At 43.0% G+C, this 23,093-nt stretch overlaps 1 protein-coding gene across 2 annotated transcripts in view; it reads right to left on the bottom strand.

Annotated features, from left to right (window-relative positions):
- Positions 1-1,016: 1,016 nt before the first annotated feature.
- mgat3b (beta-1,4-mannosyl-glycoprotein 4-beta-N-acetylglucosaminyltransferase b) overlaps positions 1,017-23,093 on the bottom strand; it is an 80,859-nt gene continuing 58,782 nt past the window's right edge. For both annotated transcript variants that reach the window (XM_069168310.1, XM_069168309.1), the window contains 4 exons: positions 21,596-22,016; positions 16,874-17,547; positions 14,332-14,614; positions 1,017-14,153 (listed from right to left, as the gene is read on the bottom strand). In XM_069168310.1, the coding sequence (XP_069024411.1) occupies positions 13,656-14,153; positions 14,332-14,614; positions 16,874-17,547; positions 21,596-22,015 (1,875 nt within the window). In that variant the 5' untranslated portion in view covers position 22,016 and the 3' untranslated portion in view covers positions 1,017-13,655. The remainder of the gene's footprint in view (positions 14,154-14,331; positions 14,615-16,873; positions 17,548-21,595; positions 22,017-23,093) is intronic.

Below are 23,093 nucleotides of genomic sequence, written 5' to 3' on the forward strand. Positions count from 1 at the left end.
GTCAGTGTGTTTGTGTGGTTTTTTTCTCCATGTTGGTTTAACAAAGTCATAGTCTTTACTACAGGTGGTCTCCAACCGTAGATCGCACACAAAAAAATGGACGTAACCTCAGTTCTGTCACCCAAAAGTCTCTTGAAGAGTGGTTTTGAGCACCTTTGGCAGTGCCGGTCTCGGCCTTACTTCCAGATCCTCCAAAAATGATCAAAGAGGTGGTGCATGTGTGGAGGCGGACCGAATGAAGCCCAGTTGCTGACACCTGCAGGCAAACCAGCCGGCTGTCATGGCATCCTCCTGTCACTTAAAGCCCTTAATTATGCACAACTTAAAGCCTAAACAGGTTAGTTATATAACAGTTCACCTCCATGCAGTTGTCATGAACGGGGAAATTATGGAGACCAAAACTGTTTTTGTACCAGGCTGCAAAACATGTTTATTTATGGTGTAAAATTGGACATTTTTACATGTGGTCTGTGGGGAACGACTCACTTTTGGAGCCACCCTTGAGTGGCCATTCTAGCAACTGCAGCTGTAGCCTGCAACTGGTACAAATTTAACTCAATCTCAAAGACGTCTGTTCTGTTCTCTTTGGCAGCACCTATAGTGATAACGTCACCCGTCACCGTTTTTAAATTCAAATCCCCCAGATCATTACTATAATTTTATTGATGAGTCTCAATCACCAACCTGCCAAAGTGAACAGCTACTAAAGGGGTCGCTAAAAGCCGAGGTTGACCGTATTGCAGGTTCCTTTTGGGAGGATGATTGAAGACATTTTTAGTTTCACATGTTGGACAATCGTCTTTTTTCTTTCAATGAGTTATACGAGATGATAGTTCGATAACACTCTTGAGTCTAAATTGACAGGTTTGCAGTTTTCCAGACTTACCTCAAGAAACCATTTCTCGGCTTATAAACAATCAATGGAGACTCGAAAACGTCACGACACGAAGTCAGTAGTCAAATACTTATTTCATGAATTGAGTTTATTGTCTCAGCTACACTTGATGTTTCCCCGTTTCAAATCTTTGTGTTTGGCCAAGCTAACAGTTCTCTGTTCGACAGATGTGAGCGTAGTTCAGATTCTCACCAACAATCACGGTCCGGCATTTATTTACAGTGTTCTGTTGCCCTTGTCTTAATGAGGGGACCGCGTCAAAATCTCTTATTTCATTTTCCTCACTCAATTATTTATAAGGTAATTATTTGATCGAACTGTCTCAGTTACTGACACATGTTGGCAGTTCAATTTAGTCCATCACAGAAGTGCACAAAGCATTAAGGATCGGAGGATTCTCAAAAGGGGGCAATCGACAATTTTGAGCCTAACATGTTAGCCGGGATGAGAATTTGTGTTTCAGTGCTGCAAATCTGGTCAGAGTTGCTGAAATGTAGAACACCGTTCACTCTGCAAAAATGAATTAAAAAGTCATCAATATTCCCTGTAATAACCGCACACATTACATGTTTATTTTCAATTTGTAATGCATAATTATGCTGGTGTTTTGTAGGCAAGCACAGCATGTAATCAAATAAAATACCTCTCTTTCCATTAGGATTTTTAAACATTAGAAGGTTTCTTATGAAAAATGTTTCCAAAACAATGCAACGTTTGCACTGATGGATCTTAATGAGATGCAATGATGTGTGTTTCAGTGCTGCCCTCTAGTGAGATGAAAGATAGATGATGCAAATCACCGCAATCTACACACACACACACACACACACAATCACACACACACGTCATCACCGACACCTCCACAGATTATTCGAACTCAGAAACCCGCAGACAGCACTATTAAAATTTTAAAATTAATTTATTATATGTCTTTGTCATAGAACTCATTACTTTTTGTTCATGGTTAACATACAGCCATTCATATAGAGAACAAATGAGCTTCTTTATTCATCATTTTCAATTAACTTAGAAATTTACACTCTTCTTTGTGACCCCGCAGAGGAGAAAAATATCCTTTTTTTCAAAAGTATCTTCTCTCGTTTACATTTTTTATGTTTGTATTCCCCCTGAGGGGAAAAGGCCCTCTTCCTTCTCCTCTTCCTCCTCCTGTTCTCTTTCTCTTCATTTGGATGAATGGATGTGGAGGCAAGGGAACACCTGAACACACTGGCACATTGATGAACACAGGCAGAGGGCTGATGTGCACTGGGAGCTGAACACGGAGCCACTAAACAAACACGCCCATTCTCTCTCTCTCTGTTCTCCCACACATGAAGCTACAGTACATACACACATACACACATACACACATACACACACTCTCGCGCACACACGTACACTTTCCCACGAAGACTCATTGAACGGTTTCAAAATATCAGCATCAAATTAAAAAAAAAAAAAAACTAAAACAAAAACTACCCTAGAATCAAAAAGAAGCCCCAACAATGATATAAAAAAATAAAACTATGCAACCATTTACAATCATTATCAGTGCATGGGGACAGAGGGAGGCAGGGGATACAGGTTGTGGTATTGTACAATATCACAATATGCTGTAGCGTACGCTCATATGTAGCTGTTGTGTCAAAAATAAAATTAAAAAAAAAGGAATTTCTTTGCTTTTTTCCAGCTTTTGCAAACATTAATTTAAATGAAATTGAAAAGGAGTGACTTGTTTCTAGATAAAATTTTAATTTTTAAAAAAAAAAAGTGCTGCAACCCCACTCAATTTCACCCGAAAATTAAACACCCGAACGACTACCCTATTTTCATTTTCCCTCTTATATTGCAAACTGTATTAAACCTTTTTTTTTTTTCCTTTTAACACACACAAAAACAAAAACAAAAAACGTCTGTGTAAAGATGGAGGGCTAATTCTGGCAAACCGGTGGGGGTGGGGGGGTGGAGAGGATTAGGTGGCTATGGACCTGGCAAACAGCCCTGTTGGTTAATTGGCTGCAGACAGCACTCTGCCCCAGGGACATGAGACCGGGTGGCAGCACCATGCCGAGCGCCAGTCATCTGCCAAGGCTGTACTGTTGATGAGTATGTGTCTGAACAACATGTCAGTGTTATTTGTCCTTTTGCAAGGACAAGATGGACGGAAGGCGGAGGCAGTGTTTGTATATGTGTGGTATGAGACGGGACAACAGGAACGCCCCCTAGTGGTCACTGTGTAAAGACAGGCCAGTGTGTGTGTGTGTGTAAGTAGATGCAGATGATGCTTCACTAAGCAGCAGCGATGACATTTGTCCATCTTACAACAATGTTTTCATTCAAGGGAGAAGTAGCTGGTTTTAAGATTTATTCCATAAAAGTTGTTGGATGAACGCTTCATTTATTCGTGTCTTTTATCAAAGAATGAAAGAACACAGATCTATGGAGTGAAACTTTTTTTTAAAACAAGTATCACAATCCATTTATGGAAATCTTTTTGCATGCACACCAGCCTCTGACTCATTTCCTGATGCTGCTGAGTGAAGCCGTCCTACAACAAAGAACAGTGACTGAATCAGTTGTAATGAAACCTGGAATTAACAACCATAAAAAATAATAACCCTGTTTAAAATACATACATTGCCTGATTAGCTAATAGTTACATATTTTATCAAAATTAGAAATGAAAAAACTGTGTACATCCCCCATATATATATATATATATATGTATGTATGCATAAAAAAAAAACCACAAAACCACCCTCCAATAAGGTGCTATTCATAGTTTTACAGGCAGAAGTACGATCTGTATTTCAGCATGCAACTCAAATAAAAAGCTTTTTTCCAAATAATTATTATTTTTTAGTTTTTTGACATCTTTTGTCTATTTGGAGGAAGGACAACACAAAGAAAACACAAAAAAGCATCGAACCAGCACCACTTTGCTTTGTGATAGACAAAAAACAAAAAAAGATGAGGGCAGAAATGGCAGTGTCTTTTTTTTTTCTGTCTGTATCCTGGGTTGTGCTCAGGTCAGGACTCAAGCCCAAACCGGTTCTGAGTGGCTGAGCGACGACAAAAATGTTTTTTGGTCACACAATGGCAAGCCTTCATAGCGATCACATAACAGCGAGGGCATAAACAGAGCGCCTACAGTAGTCTTACTGTTTGACCAGCAGAAGACACGGCCACAATCAGACCACAGTAAAAAACAGAGGCTGTACTGTGTGTGTGTGTGTGTGTGTGTGTGTGTGTGTGTGTGTGTGTGTCTTTGTGAGCATGTGTGTATATGTGTGTATGTGCGGTAGCTATCTGAGAGTGTATCTGCCGTGTGTATATAAACCGGTCAAAGAACAGCAACATAAAGAAAAGAAAACAAAAAAGCAACACATAAATCAAGTGGTTTTGTGATGCTGTTAAGGTCGTGAGGAAAAGATGATGTCATCAAAAAAAAAAAAAAAAAAAAAAAACAGTCCCAGAGAGCAAATAAGATGGCCGCCACAGTATGAAGTCCCCTTTGCGGCATCAAAGGAGGTAAAAGATCTGCAAGGTGGAGTGGACGTCTATTTTAGCGGTAGGCTAAGACAGTGATTATGAGCATAACACATACACATTCACTCACACACACACACACACACACACACACACACGCTGCCTTAAAAGACATTAAATATCAAGCTGCCAAGTGGATGAAGTTACAAAAAAAGTACAAAAACAAAGTTAAATAGAAAAACAGAGACACTCATCACCTATCCCTCTCTGTTCCTCCGACTTCCACCAGGAACAATATTCAAACTTTTTAAAACAAAAACCCCAGACGGAAAGACACATCGATTGACTTCACATAAAAGCATAAGTGCAAACCAAAATTAAAAAATGGGTAGAGACAATACATGTGGAAAGCCTGTGATTGTACGGATCGTCCCCTCCCTCTTTCCTTCTCTGTCTCTGTTTCTGATTCTCATTGTGGGGGAATTCAAACCCCTCTGGAGGCTCGCACTCACCCTCTTTCCCCCTCAACTCTTCCCTCCCCTCCGTTTGCCTTTTTCTAACCCCGTCGCTTTGCTTTCTGTCTCTCTCTCTCTGCCTCAGCGCAGGTCAGGGCTGCTAAGGAGCTGCAAGTTTCTGAGAATTGGAGGGAGACTCGAGTTACAAAGTAGATCACACACAAGCCACTCGAAAAGGAACGAACACACACTACATGGACGTGTATGCGGACACCCAAGCACCACGCCTCGGTGTGTGTGGATTCATCTCCTGCTGTAACTCAGCAGTCAAATATATCACATTCAAGGCCAATCACCTTCTTTAAGAGAATGATGGGAATATGGGCGCAATATTTTCTGACAAAGTTAGCACGCCACTGGAGATTTCTGTTTTTCCACTTTTCTTGGTAATCGATCTGAAGTGGGCAGGACTGCGGTAGAAAAAAGTGACGTCATATTTCTGTGCACCAGTCGGAATTTAGACTCGGGGAGTCGGATCGAACCAAACCGACACCTTATAAGCACCTGGGGATATGGTTTAGTTTGCTTCCTGCATAATTAGTCATGAATATTTAATATTGTTTGGGAATATGTACGGCAAAATATGAATTCAAGTTTTCAGGAGCTTTACGATTTTCCATAAGTGAGCCTTACCCAAACTGTGACAACCGCCCACCCACCAACACCACGCGCAAACGCAGTGGCAAGCGTGTCCGTATACTTTTGGCCACATAATCTGCCACGCAAACACATCCGCTCATCCCTCCCCGCCGATTTCTTTTGGCATTTGATCTGTAGCCAGGTGTCGGCCTGTCTGCCCGCGCGACTTCTCGTGCACGTATGTGTCACCTCGTCCATCTGTCTCCGCGCCGCCGCGCTGACTTTCATCTGTTTGATCTGCCGTGTCACAACATATGGACTCCGGGACCAGAGTCGGCCCACGCCCACCCTGAAGCCAACAATCTGTCCTGTAACACATACAAGTGTTATGACTCCTGACTTACACACACACACGCACACGCACACACACACACACACACACACCTCTACCATAAATCCCATACACATTCATATGATAAAACCTGACATGTTTACAGAGGCGGACTTCCCCAGTCATCATTACAAACGTTTCCACTATTTCATATTCAATACTGCTTTTAAACTGCAGCTAATTTAATGTGTTTCTTTGCTGCGGTGACGCTCACTTCATCGTGTGATAGAGCAAATTAGTTCCCAGGCCCCCTTTTTTACACGAGTTGGCAGCTTTTCTGAACATAACCTGACTGCAGCCAATTGATTTACTCACTAACAAGGCCGTAAACAAAAGGAAGGTTTTACTTCTCTGTGGAAGAAAAACTTTCTACTGCTTTAAGGGGTTAGCTCATCCAAATTTCCCCGCTGTGGGATTAATAAAAGTCTAAAAATATCCTCACTTTAGGTCTTTACGCACTGGGGGCGTTTTTTCATGCGATTAATTTAGCATTATTTATTTTACGAGGGAGGTCTATTTTTCTGGGTTTTCCCACTGCAAATAAAAGCATCAACCAATCACATTGTGTGGAAGTGGAACCGTATGAATAATTTTGAAGCGACATATTCACAGCCGAGTTTTAATCGTCACGTCCCCAGTGTGTTAAGGCCTTTAGCCTTCGAGGTATCCAGCCATGTTGATGTTTAAATAGATGTTGGCCAGGTCTGGAGATATCACATCGCATCTATATAACTGAGGTGACTGGAATATTTTGTGTAGGTTTCAAAGCAACAGAAATTCAACAGCAAACATCTCCCTCCAAAAACAGTTTCTGTGACTCCAGATAATCAAAAAAAAACACACCGTCAGTAGTTGTCTTAAGAAGTATGTCTTCAGTAGACAGTATTTATGAGAAAGACTGGTTCTGGTGACAGAAACCTCAAAAATGAATATCCCAAATTCACGGCAAATTTACAGAAGCACTGGAGAAAGGTTGGGAAAATGTTCCCTTTTTTTGTTGTTATTTGACTGCATTGACCCTTTAACACTACTGACATGTATTCATAATTAGTGTAATATTACCAAACCCAACTAAGCACAAAGAAGGAGCTGAGAGACCTGCACTTGTTTGGGTGCGGTGCTTGTGGTTAGACTGAATATGTTCCAATCAGTGGTGACACATCGATGCAGCTGTCGGAGGAGACGTGATTGCTCAGTTTGCGGCGTGCTCTCCGTCGCTTACATAAAGAGAATAATAACATGTTTACAGCTAAGATGACAGCCTGATGAGAGGCTGGTTCCTATTTCAGAATTGTTTTTTTAAGAACTGATTTTTTTTAATTTTTTTTTTAATTTGATTCCGGGCCTCAAGTGTTTATCCTGATTTAGCCGTGATGTTCTTCACATTTTGGAATATTATGAGCTGAAAAGTCAAGAAGGGGAAAGAGATGTTCTGTACCAAGGCGGTGCACCTTTCATGTGCACGTTTCCAAAGAAGGAGCCATCACAAAGAAACAGAAGAAAGAATAACTTGAACAACAAGGTCAAACAGGGACCCCAGTAAAATGGGCCCTCCTTTTCTTTGCACCCCCACACCCTCCTCGCTTTGATTTCCGGTCTGCCTGCCTGCCGCTAACGTTTCTTGGAAAAGATCAATGGGTGGAAGCCCCGGGGCTGGCGGGGGTCCAGAGCCGTGAAGGCATGTGAAGCCCCGTGGAGGGGCAGCCAGTCAGCTACTCTGCGAACAACAGATGGGGGGTGACGGCGGTGGTGGGGTGACACGGCCCTGCAGGAACACATCTGTGCAGGATACACACAAACATGTGTTGATGGTTAGTGAGCGTGTGCTGAGGAAAGGGCTGGACCGACAGTGGGAGGGTTTGAAGGCCGATGGAGATCTATTGAGACGGATGTTTCCTACGTTTGTACATTGTCCAGTCTTAATGTACATTAAAGGGCCACTTCACCTGTTTAATGGAGACAACTGAGTCTATAGTTGTGGTTCATCTTATTCAGGCTGTGGTGACGTAATGGTTGTTTTGTTTTTTTCTGTGCCTTTGGAGGAGCATTTTTAAACTAGAGAAAAAAAACCTGATGGTATCGTGGTGAGATCATCGAGGTTATCTCAGCTCGGGCTTGGAGACTTTCATTTATAATTTCTAACAAAAAACTGGTGACGTGAAGTTTTAAAGACATGAATATTTAAACAGGCAGGGAAGATGTGGCAACAAGATGCTACCGAGTTGCATTGTGGGAAATGTTCCAGTGTTTGGAGGACACGAGCATTTGCTGCACAAATTACATGTCTTGGAATGGAAATGCAAAACTGCATCAAACAACTGAAATACATTCAAAACTTTTCTAAAATCAGAGAACTGGCTGATATCCAAGAGTTGACTCGACACTGATAGCGACTTGAGGAACTGAAGTATAGAAGACAACCAGCAACCACGGTGATGTAAATATTTCTGCAGTAAAGCACACACATCCAAAGTCCACACCACTCCAGTTTCAAACATAAAGCTTCCAAACGGTTCTCCCGTGTTGCTAATATTAATAACTGAAAGCAAGTAAAGCCGACAGCGAGCTGTTTCCTAGCAACACAACTCCAAACCTGTCTGCAGCGTCATCGCTCTGTCCAGACGGTTTTGCATTTTACACTCAATTTATTCCCTCTGTTGCAAACGGCTGAAGCACGCAGCCACGTTTACTGCATGCGATTTGTTGGCGGACTGCCCGAGACCAAACCATCAAATGAAACGCCAAAGATTTGGTGAAACATTTGAAATGGCTCGGGCCGTTTTGTGGGTGTTGTTATGACCAGGGCTCCAGCGGTCAAATAAAAGGTTGGTGAAGGCTACCTTGACTGAGCCACTCTATCAAAAGCCCGCATGATCACTGACAACGGAACCAACTGAAGACCAATCTCTAATCAGAACAGCATGGCCCTGTGTTTAAACCATTGGGTCATCTTTTAATTGACCATTTCACTGCTGCGTCTGCAAACCTTGCAAATGTAAACACCTGCTCAACAGCGGAGGGAGACCATAAATGGAGTTGTTAAGTCTCTTTATTTTTCATTTAATAACAAGTTCAATTCTTGTGCTTGGTTGGATTTAGTCCTGAAATATCAATCATTTACACCGTAATCATTTCTTGCGCTCTCTTTCCATTGAATTCCTAAGTTCCTCCCTCTCTCCTCATCCCTTCACTCACTCTGAACTAAAAAGGCTTCTTTTTCACAACACTCCATCAAGCAGTGATCAAACTTGCCTCCAGCAGCTGTGGATTGACGACTTCATGTTGCGTGACTACAGGTTAGGAGCTGCAGAGTTACTTTCAAGCTAAATTAAACTGTTTAGCCGCAGGGAAGCTGATGAATTGAATGGTTAATAAGTGCTGTGTAAAAATAACCACTTAACAGCTTCTTACTTTGTGCTCTTTCATTTGACAGGTTGCTATTTCTTGAGAAACCTGTCACACACCCTTTGCTCTGAACTCCAATTCCTGCCGTGCCCATGAAAGTGGCTCCTGTATGTAAAACAACAATGAACTTTGAAAGAAGGAACTACATTTTACCGCACCAATAAATTACACATTTATGTTCATTTTACCTCCACTAGCCCTGGTTTTTTTTATTTCTAGGTTTAGGTGTGATCATGACAAAAGGGTGATATCAAGCAACAGACCAGAGCTGCGATTAGATCGTCCACTAACATAACTGTAAATGTCTCAATGCTTAGTGACCAGAATCTGCTCAAAGTGTCCTTGAGCAAGACCGACTCTCCTATTTGGATATGAGCCCCTTTAAATCCATTGCAAGCCCGGCGAGGCGGCGCAGATGCCGCTCCAGTCTTTCAACATCACAGCCTCATCTTCACTTAAACTGTCACTGGTTTATAGATTTTCTTTTACGGGGCTGATGAGCTGCTCCCTTCATTTGGACGGTTTTCATTTCATCGCCGCGATGACTCTCCCTCATCAAAGTGAAAAATCAAAGCTGTGCGGTCAAGCTTATTACCCTCCCTCCTCCCCCCTCCCCCCCGTGTCATAACCACGCTTCATCCAATAAGACTGTCACTGGGAACAGAGGTGGAAGGATTATTTCCAAAATGTCTCTCTCTGGATTGCAGTCTTCATTCATCAAGCGCTGACTTTGATGCAAGCGCTGACTTTGTATGAAAAAAGGGCTGCTTCTTGTTTTCTTGTTTTGCTGTTTCAACTAGGTCCAAAAAAAAAACAAAAAACAAAAAAAGTTCCCTTCATCTTTTATTCCTGGCTCAGGCTTAAAAAAAACAACTGTTTTTCCTGTCTACCTTTTCTGCTCCTCATGCAAATTGTCTGCATACTGTGATGAGCCAGTCAAATCAAAGACAACACAAACAAAAGGTAGAACAAAAAAAAAAAGAGGTGTTTTCTGGGTAATTGCGTACACTGAGTGTGTGTGTGTGTGTGTGTGTGTGTGTGTGTGTGTGTGTGTGTGTGTGTGTGTGTGTGTGTGTGTGTGTGTGTGTGTGTGTGTGTGTGTGTGACAATTCTCGGCTCAGCACTGCTGTGACATTTACTGAAAATGATTGAGGTTTTGCATTTTTCACTCAGGTCAGGTTCCATAGCTGGAAAACTGTTCTGTGATTTCTCCAATCGCATGCCCTCTGCACTGCCTCACCTCTTCTCCCATTGGCCTGCTTTCTTAGCTGATGACTTCAGGCTGTTGGGGATCTTAGGAACTCATCAAGGGGATCGTTGCCATGGCGATAAAGGGGCAACAAGCCAAGGGAAGTAACCCTGGCTTGTCTTTCGGAGGGCCAGACACCCTTATCTGGCAGGAGTCGCTGTCTGTTGCACACATCCACATCCACAGACACGCACAAATGATTTGAAAAGTGCACAGTGTGCACGCACGGCGTTCACCAGATGTGCAGCCTGATTGCAGCAGGCTGAGAGCTGGGAGTTTAACTTGAGTTAAATGCCTCTTAGCAGAGCAGTAACACACACACACACACACACACACACACACACACACACACACACACACACACACACACACACATACCAGTTCTGGACGGGATCGAACGGTCACCCCTGTGGTCACATTTCTGAGATGGCATTTAAAGCACAACGTTCTTGTTTGTTCTTTGTTCTTTGGGCAAAATGGCAGCATGCAGTTGTGTCACTTTTTTTTTACCACAAAGACAGACAGAGGGAGGCTTGCACATGGCTGTGGTTTAAGACCTTCAAGTCAAAGTCAAAGATTTTGTTTTGTGTAAATCAAATTAGATACTTTGGACAGTTTCATGTTAACTGAAATGAGAAAACATCCATCAACAGTATTTTCCTAGAAAAGCTCAAAAATAATTCACTAATTCAGCAGTGGACGCACTTCAAACTGTATTTTTTTTTTTTTTTAACTCCCAAGCTTGGATACTTTCCACAAAATTAAAAACAATTTGAGCAAATAAAAATGAAGTGCTTCAATGTAAAATGGCCCCATGCCTGAATTCATGATTTATCATCTCTAAATCATGCAAGCCCCCTCTGTTTAAGTGCTAACACATGATCCAAGTTGCCTCCCTTTAAAATTAATCGTCTGTTTCGGTTTTGTTTCATCCATCACAATCAATCATTACCTCTCCAAAAGGCAGCAAATCTAATTCAGAAACAAAAACCCTCACATCTACCATTGTCGTCGCCTCCTCTGCTGCTGTCCCGTGTCAAATCCTATTTAAAGCTCATTTCTCTGCAGCCCTTCTGGATTTTGGATGCGAGTCTGGCTCTCACCACCAACTCCAAACCCCTAACAGCTGCCGCCGCCGCAGACCCCGCTGCCATCGAGGCAGCAGCACAGGCCCGACACAACTGTCAGAGGCCTGTTGGCTAATCTCATTTTCCCACCATGAGTTTACAGCCATGACGAGGCAGCATGGCGATGACCCGAGGGAAAGAAATGCTTCACAAGGTAAGCTTTGTTACCGATTATTAACCGTCATTTGCCTGAGGCTTTTTAAGGATTTTAGTGGTCTCGATGACAAGAAGGGAGTTGAAGTTCTACGGCTGACTCGAGGACTTTTTTTTTTTTAAAAAAGGTGAAAAAGGTTGGGGAAAAAAAAGTCACTCTTTTGTCAACTTTTACCTTTAAATATGTTTCCTATCCTCGCCCCTGAGGAACTGATCGACTTCTCTCCCTAAAACTTTTGTTTCCTCTCGAGGAACTCCTCACCTTGAAACAGTATCGTGCCTGAAGCTGACGTAAACAGTATCTGTGAAGCCCAGACAGGCCTTGAAGAAGCAGATGGTGGATACAGTCAATCTGCGGTTAAAAGAAAAATCAATGTGTTCTTTGATCGGTACTTATCTGTCCCTTGAAGAGCTTTCTGAACTGCATTGTAGCAACGTAAATATTGCTACTGTATTCGATTTCCTTGCCCTTGACAAGCTTCCCACCAGCGTCAACCCACATCACACACACCCACTAACAAAAGTATGCTTCCCAAATAGTCCACACCATCACCAACTTTTGCCAAATGATTTGGGGTTGAGATTTAGGAATCCAGCAACACTGACACACATATACAGTATATGTATATGAATATATTTGTTGTTTGTTTGTTTTTTAGTTGGAATAAGAGAAAGAAAAAGCTTGGAAGACTCATTCTGACGCTTGGCAGCTGAATAGAAAACAGAATATTTAATCGGGAAAACTTACAGTCAGGGCTGACCTCGTCTGAACACTGCAGCGCCTCACCTGACGTGAACCCACCCACTCATCTCAACAACACCCATCTCGTCTCCCTTTTTCACATACTTTAGTTTCCAAGGTAACAAAGTTATCGCAGCTGGTGAGACGAGAGAGACGAAAACTGACAACTTCCCCCGACTGGTTCTCTCATTCGCGCTGTTTTCCAAATCTCAAAGTCTTCCTTGCCCCCTCTCCCCCCGATGTTTCTCTCTCGCTTTTTATTTCCTCTTTCTGATCTTGTCCCTGCTTCACAGCCCAAAACGTCACAACATGACACAAAGACAGACCACGCACACTTTTTGAGAAACACACAGACAGGTCTAAGGTGCATGTAGATGGATGTGAGTATTCGGTATGTACTGGATGATTTGAAACACCTCCGCTGAGTCATTCCTTTTCATTTGGTGGTAAATATTTAAGCTGGGGTTAAAGAGGATTTACAATTTTTCTACTGAGACCAAAGAATAAATTAATATCTGAACACAAGTCTGTTTCTGAGAAGGAGGTCGCCAAATATGACAGGAAGACATCTGAAGGTGGAGAATGAAGCGGGAACATCAGCCGGTCTGTAAACTTTAGTAAACACAGACAGAAACAAAATAGTCCTTCACGTCCAAGTTTCTCATCTCCACAGGTTGAACACGCCTGCGAATTATCCCTGGCTTTTCTCTGAAGTTGCCCCTTTCTCTCGGAGAACAGGCGTGTTGAATTGGCGGGCGAAGGAAGGGAGGACATGGGCCGAGTGACAAAAAGAGCGATAGTTTGGCCTCACCCTCACAAAGGGAGGGAGGAGGAAATCTATGGTTCTGTTTATCCAGTGGTTTCATCCCCTCAATGCTCTTTCTGTAAATCCATGGTGGAAGTGATTCAGTGTTCCCTTTTTTGACCCCAAAATAATAATTTTTAAGAGATTTGAAATCCCAGCAACATCAGTGCTGCCTGGTGGAGATACATGTAGTTCAGCTCCAATGAGAGATGAAGTTCATCAGTACCGTTCCATCCCCGAACTCAGTGCCGAGGCCTCTCTCCGGCCCTACTAGTTATGTCACGAATGTTTTCCCGGCGGAATTCCTACCCCTCGCTAAGTCTGGAAACTTTGTTGTAAGGGTTCTCCAGGAGGTAGCGGAACCTGTCGTAGTGCTCCAGCATGTACTTTGGCGCGTACATGTGCTCTTTGGGCTCCACGGGAGGATATTCCTGCAGGGAGCCATCAAACCAGCCCCCTGTCCGGATCAGATCGCGGATATAGCTGAGGTCGCGTTTGTCCTCGTAGTCGCCCCACCGCGGGAAGTCTCCGTTCTGCGCCGATACCAGCTTGAAGTAGATCCCCTCGGGCGAGAAGCACCAGGAGCAGTGCCACCCGGCGAAGTGGAAGGGGCTGCCCACCGACCACTGCACCAGGATGTGGCCAGTGTCGTTCTCGTACTTGCGGAAGCCCGGCATGGTGTAGTACTCGCGGCGGCGCAGTTTGATGCCGTCGCCGTCGTAGACGTCGCGGAGCATCCCCAACGTGCATCCCGACACCACCTCCAGAGAACCGAACTGCTTCCAGAAAAAGCCGTACAGCGACTGCACGCGCAGAGAGAAGAGAGCGGTTAAGTTGCTGCACGGGTGAATTACTTCATCTTAAATGTTTAAAACGCAACAGAGACAAGATGCTTAATACAACAAAAAGCATCACACACCCACGGTAGTGTTGCCGAAAGATAATTGAACACCCACACACAAGCTGGCATTTTGCTTCTACCTTGCGCATGTGGATGGCGAAAGGTTCCGTCCAGCCATCAAACAGTTTGAGGAAGAGGAGGCCCTCGCGTGCTGGGATTTCATCTGCGTCGTTGATGACGAAGACGTCGTCTGATTTGGCGCCCGCCACCCTAGACAAGCCGTTGTGTGTCAGGAAGGTACGCAAGTAGTCGTCGGCGATCCAGCCGTCCTGCCGACCGCCCTCCGGGAAGTGGTCGAGGAACACGTACAGGATCTTGTGACGTATGTAGTCGTACGTGCCGTTGAGGAGGAGCCGCAGGAAACTGGGGAGGTTACAAACACCGTTAGGGGGATTCTGTCATCCACAGAAACAGTGCGGTGTTTGTTTGTACAATGGTATACGACGGAAAACGTCACATCGCGGGCCGGGGGCCTCATCTGTAACCGTCGCCTCCGGACAGAACGGGGCCTGAAAGATGCGCATGCTGGTCCCCGCGCAAAAGTTGGGATTTATAAAAACACACTGGACGGGAGAATTAGCGCACCCGCATGCAAACTCTGACCCGTGTGTACGTACGTTTTGGAGACTGTGAACTGAAGTTAGATTGTAGAAATGAAATGGTATTGCTGTATGTGTGATGAAGCCTCTCACGCATTTAAGTTCACTTCATATTACAGTCGGGAAAGTCTGACGGCCTTCCCCCATACGAAGCCCTTATCACCACGTTAACCAGGCTAATGGACTAGATGACCATAATTGGTTGTAGAAATTGAAGAACACAGGATCAGTTTTTAAAATTGTCTTCCACCAATATTGTGTAAATACTTTGATGTAGTTTTTGTGTGTAAAAGTGCTGTAGTAAACACGACAGCGCTGTCAGGGTCACGGAGCAGTACAACGGAGACACTGCTATCGTTGCAGCAGCAACACGGTGCCCCTTCGCTACATTTGCTTTTGTATGCAACCTCGGTGCTGTGGCCACCAAACAATATGTGCTTTCTATTCTGCACCTCACCCACAAGCACTTCAATTTCTGTGTCAAAAAAAAGTCCTTTTTGAAGCTTCCCTCTCCACTCCACAATTCACCAAGGAACCACTGAGCAGCATGGCTAATTTTATATGCATCAACGTTTACAGCGTGGTTTGACAATTTATGGTTGAATGTGGCCGTGTAGAGGACTGGATATGAGGCTCATCAATGTGTACACATTTCCACGTGGACTATGATTTATAAGGGCAACACGCAGGTGTGCGTGCGCACGATTTTATATATCTAAATATTTTTACGCATACGTCATTTTCGGATTTGGTGCCTTTAAGTCTGGATCCTACGCAGTGAGGCCCCCGGTCTGATGTATCATAACTACATTTCGAGGTAGCCATTGGTTTCCATTCTTGCATTAGTTAAATACAACTTGACAACTTGCCATTCCTTGACCTTTCAAACCAACTCGCTCTTTAGGCTATCTTGACTAGTTTTTTTTCCCTACTCTTTACTATGGAGCAATATTTTAATACGTGAGTCACAGGTTTTTTTTTTTTTTTATGCACACATGTGGTTCACCCAATCCACACGTGTGTTGGGTTTGTTGCTACTTTTCCACTCGTGAATTGATTTCAAACTTTTGTTTAACTTCATAAACATAATTGTCTTCCATTGTAAGAAAACCCCGGTGGCTATTTTCAAACTGCACTACCATACATTTATACAGTGGCTGAAAAAATAACAGACTTGACTGTAATGGAATCCACAGTTCAACAAGTTTCAAAACGTTGCTAATTCATGTTTTTTTTCCCGAACAGAATGGAAACCAGTGCTGCCTGGAACAATAAGTAAAGTACACACTGTAGAGATTGGGGGGAAAAAAAGTTGCGAAAAGATAAAGAACAAAAGGTCAGACAAGTGCTTGTTTGACAAATGACACCTTTCAGTGCAGAGAACCCACCCGCCATACACCAAACTGAATGCAAGAACAACTCAATTAACCTGATAATATGCAGAGCACAAGACAATGCTCACTGAATGTATCCGCTTTCATGCGGTGTCACATCCTATGATTGAACACACCAATCTCTCCCTTCAAGGCTACATGCAGAGTTAATCGTGTCGCTCTTGTCATAATCTGCTGTAAAATTGCTCTCGAGGCTGAGCATGTTGTTGCCAAAGGAATTGTTATTCAGCACACTAATGTTCAAGAAGCATGCAGGGTGGCTGTAGACAAAAACTGTAAGCTGTAAGCAGTAACCCGTCAGCGCACCTGCAGTGTTTCAACTTCACAAAAACCTGGAGTTTTGGCTGAATTTTGGATCACTGAATATGAAAATGGTGTACAGCATGACCCCAAATGAACTCCTTTATGTATGCCTGCACATAAACATGATATAACCCATCTCATAACTTAATCCAGCTTCAAATTCGCTGAAGATGCAATTCATTGAACAATGCCATAATGTCAGCCACAGAGAGTCATCTACCGATGGCCACGGAGCAGCTCAGTAGAGGATTACACATCTTGCTTAAATACAAACTGACCTCAAGGGCATAGCTTTATAATCTGTCCATAAAGAAATAGCGTTGTACCTCAGAGGTCGTTTCTCTCCATAGGCCGTAAAGTTTGATTCACATACGAGGAACAGATCTACGGCCTGGGCGAGCTCATGGAAGCGCACGTGCAGCAGGTCAAACTCATGGTTCACATTGATGGCATTGATCACCCTCCGTGGGGTCTCCCTGGGTGTCAGTCGCTCCTTGGTTGGCAGATTGGAGTGGTACACCATGGTGGGAACCCCACAGTAAGGTCCGTGCCACCCTGGCCGACAGACGCACTTGACCAGCCGCTTCCCGTTGCCTCTGGCCCTCGCCTTGGCTTTCGGAGGTGCCGAGGGCTGCTGCTGCTGCTGCTGGACCTCCAGAGGTCTTCGTTGCCCTGCAGCCCCAGCTCGACCAACGTCCCCAGCTTCATTAGCCACAGCCCCCCCTGATTTTCCAGAGTACTCCTTCGGGGTAGCCACCTCCGTCCCTTGCCTGAAGCAAAGGGCTCCGGCTTTGGTGCGGACAAAGTAAGATGTTTTGTCATCTTGAAGCTGGTGAGTGCGGGTATTGAGGTCTCCCATGGATTCTAAGGGGTCCGGCAATCGTTCCTTGGGGAACACCACGCGGTGGTGCTCTTTTCCCACTACTGGTACCTCTGGGAGGTCCGGCCTGCCCGGCAGGGCTGGGTGGCTGGGGTTCCGCAGCTGCTCTTCAGCTCTCCTCTGAGGAAAGAAAAACAACAACAAAAAAAAAACAGTAATGGGAAATGGTTATGGTTGCTGCTCCTCTAAAATAAATTCCAAACATCTGTGGATTTTAGTGTCACTGATTAATTAACTTTACACCAACAAACAGCTTGATATTTACTGGCACCAGCTGATCACATGGACATAATGAAAAGTGGAGGTGGTGACAATTTTGATACTTTGAAACATTTGAATTGATAGTTACATTACAATTGACAAAAATAAAAAATGAAATATAGTGAACTGATGAATTCAATTAATACTGAGTTAACATGAACTATTGCCTACTATTTAAAATAACAGACATCTTAGCTGGTACATAGTTGCTGACCCCTTGTAATGACTTCTAAATGTTTATATCAAAAGCAATCAACTGTATTTGAGGCTTTTTTTTTTGTCTTGTAACAGTTGCTGTGAAATGTCGACGTGCTCTTGGCACTTTGAGAGCAATTTCAAAGATGAGCCGATGTGACAAAGAAAAATAAAGGATAGCGTAGAAAACAAGACAAAGGCTAGGGATACACCTCAGGTTTCAACCCTTCTGGAGATCCACAATGGTGGTTTTTAGAAGATGTCAGTGCCAAAAAAAAAATCACCTCCCAAGGCTCCCAGGAAACTCAAAGACTAATCTGACTCCCCTTGTTTCAAAGACACATGCGTGAACAATGCAAAGTGTTTAAATGTGTCATGAACGCAGGCACATTTCTATACCAAAAATCAAGCAACAGCCAAAGGGAACAGGATTTGAATTAAAACAGTAAAACAGAAATATCACATTTGAATTGTATATTAGGATAACAATGAATTTAGTTGTGCTTAAGGGCTGAACTTGAACTAGAAACCGGTGACCTACAATCTCAGCTTTACCCAAGCTTGTCTGTATTTAAGACATCAAATTCTGCCCTTTTATACTCCCACTATATTAATACATGTTGCCTAAACATGTATATATTAAACATGTACATTAATGCAAGGTGGACCCATATTAGCTATAATGTATCTTCAAAAGTACAGCTACAATGGCAGCCTCACTGTCAACAACAAGAGTGGGTTGCACACTAATCTGAAGGTTAGTGGTTTGATCCCGGCTCCTCCTGTCCACATGCCTAAGTGTCCTCGAGCAAGACACTGAACCCTACAATTGCTCCCGATGGTGTACCATCGGTGTGTTGTAAGTCGCTTTGGATAAAAGCGTCAGCTAAATGAAATGTAATGTAACTTTGAACGGGTTACTGGGTAACCTTGCCACTGGTATTAAACAAGATCAAAAGTAGGTGAGTGCAAAAGTCAAACAATCTGCAGTTAATATTTAGAAATACACACTGTTAGCAAACAATAATTAACCCACAACAATGATATCTTATCATTACAACGTTGTTTTGCGGGTAATCATTTCTTGAGACTTTTAGTGTTGATTAACTTTAACTTTACGGCTTCTTACAGTACATCATTGAACACACGTGCACGTGTGCCCTCTGACAGGTGATTACAGAGCAGTTTCCTTTGTCTCCAAGGCTCCAGGAAAGTGAACGTGTAAACTTGCTGAATGTTATAGATCACTCTCACAGAGATACAACACAGTGATAGCAGGGGAAGATGCAAGAGGAGATGAGATCAATAATGTGTGAGGCAGTAGTACATTAGAAGTAGCTCAAAGGCACAGAGGACTTCCTGTTTCATATTTGCATTTTCTTTCGTTAAAATAAAATGCAAGCAAGCAAGGATTTCCTTAATAAGATGACAAATGTCCCAGAGATTTTAAGGCGATATATTTCTGGAGGCTTACCATTTTTTTGAGGGTGGTAAGTAAGCAACATTAACTTCATCACAAAGGACCAGAGTGACATGGCTTTGATTTATAACTAACTTAGTAGTTAGTCATAATTAGCTCTAATTTATAATTGTGCCGATTTATGACTAAGTCTATTAAAGGTGTTTCTTATACTTCAGAAGTTTGTCGATTCTTCTAAGAAGAAGCAAATAGTCCTTGATATGAACAGTGATTGTGCACAGACAGCAGGAAACACAGTCCAATGGAAAGGAGAACAACTTTTATGATTAATGCATAACGTAATAAGTCTCATCAAAAATCCGTAACAGTGTTTTTGCACTGGTGACCCAGGATGTTTGTGCAGATTGTACTTGGGTCAGTGCGATCGCTTTTTCTTTTTTGAGTTCTGGCATCTCCGATTGGCTCTGTGTTAAATCACAGCACCTTGACATGAGCGTGGAGAATTTCCAACCCACCATCCACCTGTGCTACATGGAAATAAAAACAAACCTTTCACCCTCCAAAGGCACAGACTTTGAACAGACAACTTGCTTACAAGTTTAATTAACATCTTATTAGAATTATTGTAATTATCTCCACACAAGTTTACAGAGATCATCTCTGTTTTTTTTTTTTTATTCTATTCTGCAACTCCAAGAGCTGTTTTTTGTTTGTTTATATCTAAATATCAAATTTAAATAGATGAAAGCCTGTTATATTACACGAGCATTCATCCGTCTGTGACACCATTCTCTCCTCTGTCCTCTTTGGTCTCCACCTCAAAGTTCAAATTAAACAAATGTTCTCATACATATCTAATTAAACAACTATGACATAGAATTATTGTTCGATTTGAACTCAAATTAGCATTATAAACACTGTATGGCTGTGTAAACCCTTCTGGATCAGTTCTTTGGAGGGGACAGTGAGTTGACTGCGGGCAGAACATCACACCACATTTCTGCAAGTATGTGCTCAACTTGTTAAACAGGTGTTTGGTAAACTGTTGTACTGCCTCCATTGCTGGATAATTTTGTTGCACATACAGTTAAAAAGCTGTTGTTGCCTTGAGTCTGTCCTCTGTCGTGTGTGTGTGTGTGTGTGTGTGTGTGTGTGTGTGTGTGTGTGTGTGTGTGTGTGTGTGTGTGTACTTGCATGGCTATCTTTATGGGCACCAATTTCAGTTTTCGACCATCACCGTGAGGACATTTTGGAAAAGTGAGGTCTGAACTTTCTCACACCGTTTTAAAAGGTTTGTTTGAGGGTTAGTTTTTAAAATGGGTAGAATTAAGTTTAGGTTAAACCGGGATCAGACTACACAATATAACTGTCTTTCACTATGTCAGATTAGGCAATCTGGCATAAATTCTTGCCACGTCTTTGTTGGGAGACTAGCAACACTCAACATTATAACCTGAACCGAGGCCAAGAAGTTGTCAATCATGGCTCACCAGGTTGCTGAAGTGCCTCTGCTTTTTCTCGCCAACATTTATCCTTTTTACTCTGTCACGATAATCTCTGGAGAAAACGTCAACAAGGCGGAGGGTATTGTTGCCACAGCTCAACGAACCGTTACTCTATTTTGTTGTTCCACCTGACAGAAAAACCTGCAGTGTCCCACTTTCTTTCCTCCGCGTTTACAAATGCACGACAGAGAGCACTCTGTCATTCTGTTGGTCAACGTGAAGGAACAGGATATGTCATACCAGGCAGGACACAAATTCGGACATGGTGGACAATTCACTACGACACTATGGGCCGAATTTGTGTAATTTAAACACTTAGATGTGATAGTTATAGGGAATGCATTCTGTTAATGTACGTCCTCACAACGAATACAAACGTGTGTGTGTGTGTGTGTGTGTGTGTGTGTGTGTGTGTGCTGTGAATCACCACTCAGTATGGGGTTTTATGTGATGTTATTAGTCCACAGCATGCTCCACCTGATTTCATTTTATATTAACTTACTTCGGCTTCCCTCGCCCGACCGCATTAAGATAAAAAAAAAAAAAAAAAGATATAATGCTTCCCAGTACAACCTCATCAGTGTGGAAAGTGCATCACATCTTTCTTGCAGAAAGAGAAAGGTGATAAACAGAGTTACACATCCTATAATACAAGGAGAAAACATGCAGTTCTAACAGAAAGCTGTAGCTTTGAGCCAGGACTGCTGTACATTATATTGGAGAGGTATTTACATTTTCTTATCTTCTCACTGAAAGCAGGATTAAAGTAAAAGTTAACCCATCTCACCTCATTTAGTGCGTTTTCCAGCTGGTTTTCCTCTGGTTTCTCCCAGGGATGAGGAGGCGCCGGCTCCATCTCTATCCCGGCAGGGCCGACGATTCCTGGACCCCCAACCAAGACCCCCTCATTCCCCTGGCCCAACCCTCCCCCACCTCCCACCGAGCCTCTCGCTTTGTTGTCAGATTGGTGGATAACAGGTAGGGGAGGGGCCTCCTCGGGAGAGGCGGGGCTGAGCGGGGTTGCAGCCACGCCCTTCTCCCTCCAGAAGAAGCCGGTGACCATGATGAAGGACTTGATGTTGGGATATGGAGCGGAGAGCTCACGCAGCAGGGAGACGTAGTGGAGGGCCTTGTAGTAGTGGAGGAAGGAGATGACGCACAGGCCCACCGTGCACAGCAAGAACACCCGGTGCCGCCGCATTTTCATCCTGGAAAGGAAGGAAGGAGAGAAATGAAGAAACATGAGTCGGACTGATATATATATACATATATATAAAAAAGAAGCATCTTACGTTTTGAAAAAAAAAATCTCTTTATTCCCATCTGCACCATTGACCTCTGTGGGTGAACCACAATCAACTCAAGTAACGGCCTGTGGAGTTGTTAAACATAAACCACAAGTCCAAATAAAAGGAGAAAGGAGTTAGCCTCAATGGATGCATAGAGTCATGAACTTGCACTTCCTCCTTCAAGCCAGAATTCAAATAATGTTTTTTTTTCACCCAGTCTGCTGTTTTACATGAATATAGCTTTCAGAAAAAAAAAGAAATTGGAAGTATGAAAATGATGCATGCAAATGACAGTTAGCACGACTGGATTATGGATGATATGATGTGAGCCTGGACAAAAGTTTAGATGTAGTTATTGTCATAGAGTAAATCAATATTTTTGTATAAACAATGGATCAAATGCCTGTCAGTAACATACAGACATAGGCCGCTCAAATCAAATGGTGCAATGACACTGTTAGTGAGTTGGTGGTGAACGTCTTTGAGCATAAAGCAGGTAAAGAGACAGTTATCATTGTGAAGAGAGAAATCAAAGCCAAAACAAGAGTGAAAATCTGAATCCTCTTAATCAGTTGGCTGAAAACACGACTTTAATTCAATGTTAGGTTTCAGTCTCAGATGTTGGAAAATGAGATCTTAATTGCACACATCAAATGCATCTTCATGGCAGCGCTGCAGCCTGTCTCTGTGCAGTGAAGTGCTTTATCATGTTGATTAAATTATTTGATTCAGAAACCAACACTAGCTGTTTATTAGGGACGATACAGATAAGAATACGTTGCCGTAATGTACTTCTGTTGATACGCTACGACATGATGTAGTTCACTGACTTTTAATTTTAGAAAATGGATTTAAAACTGGCCTCAAAGCGTCTAACTGCGAGCACCTGTGTTGGCTTCAGTGTGGGATTTCCTCTTTAGGCACAGGCAGCCCGGTCTAAGAACGGGGACAGTCTGTGCTTACGCTGCAAGATTCATTCTTGCACTTGAATCCATC

This window comes from Embiotoca jacksoni, unplaced genomic scaffold (assembly GCF_022577435.1).
Source record: "Embiotoca jacksoni isolate LCO1_2020_lvr unplaced genomic scaffold, fEmbJac1.0.p SCAF_4, whole genome shotgun sequence".
In the NCBI taxonomy this organism is placed as follows: Eukaryota; Metazoa; Chordata; class Actinopteri; family Embiotocidae; genus Embiotoca; species Embiotoca jacksoni.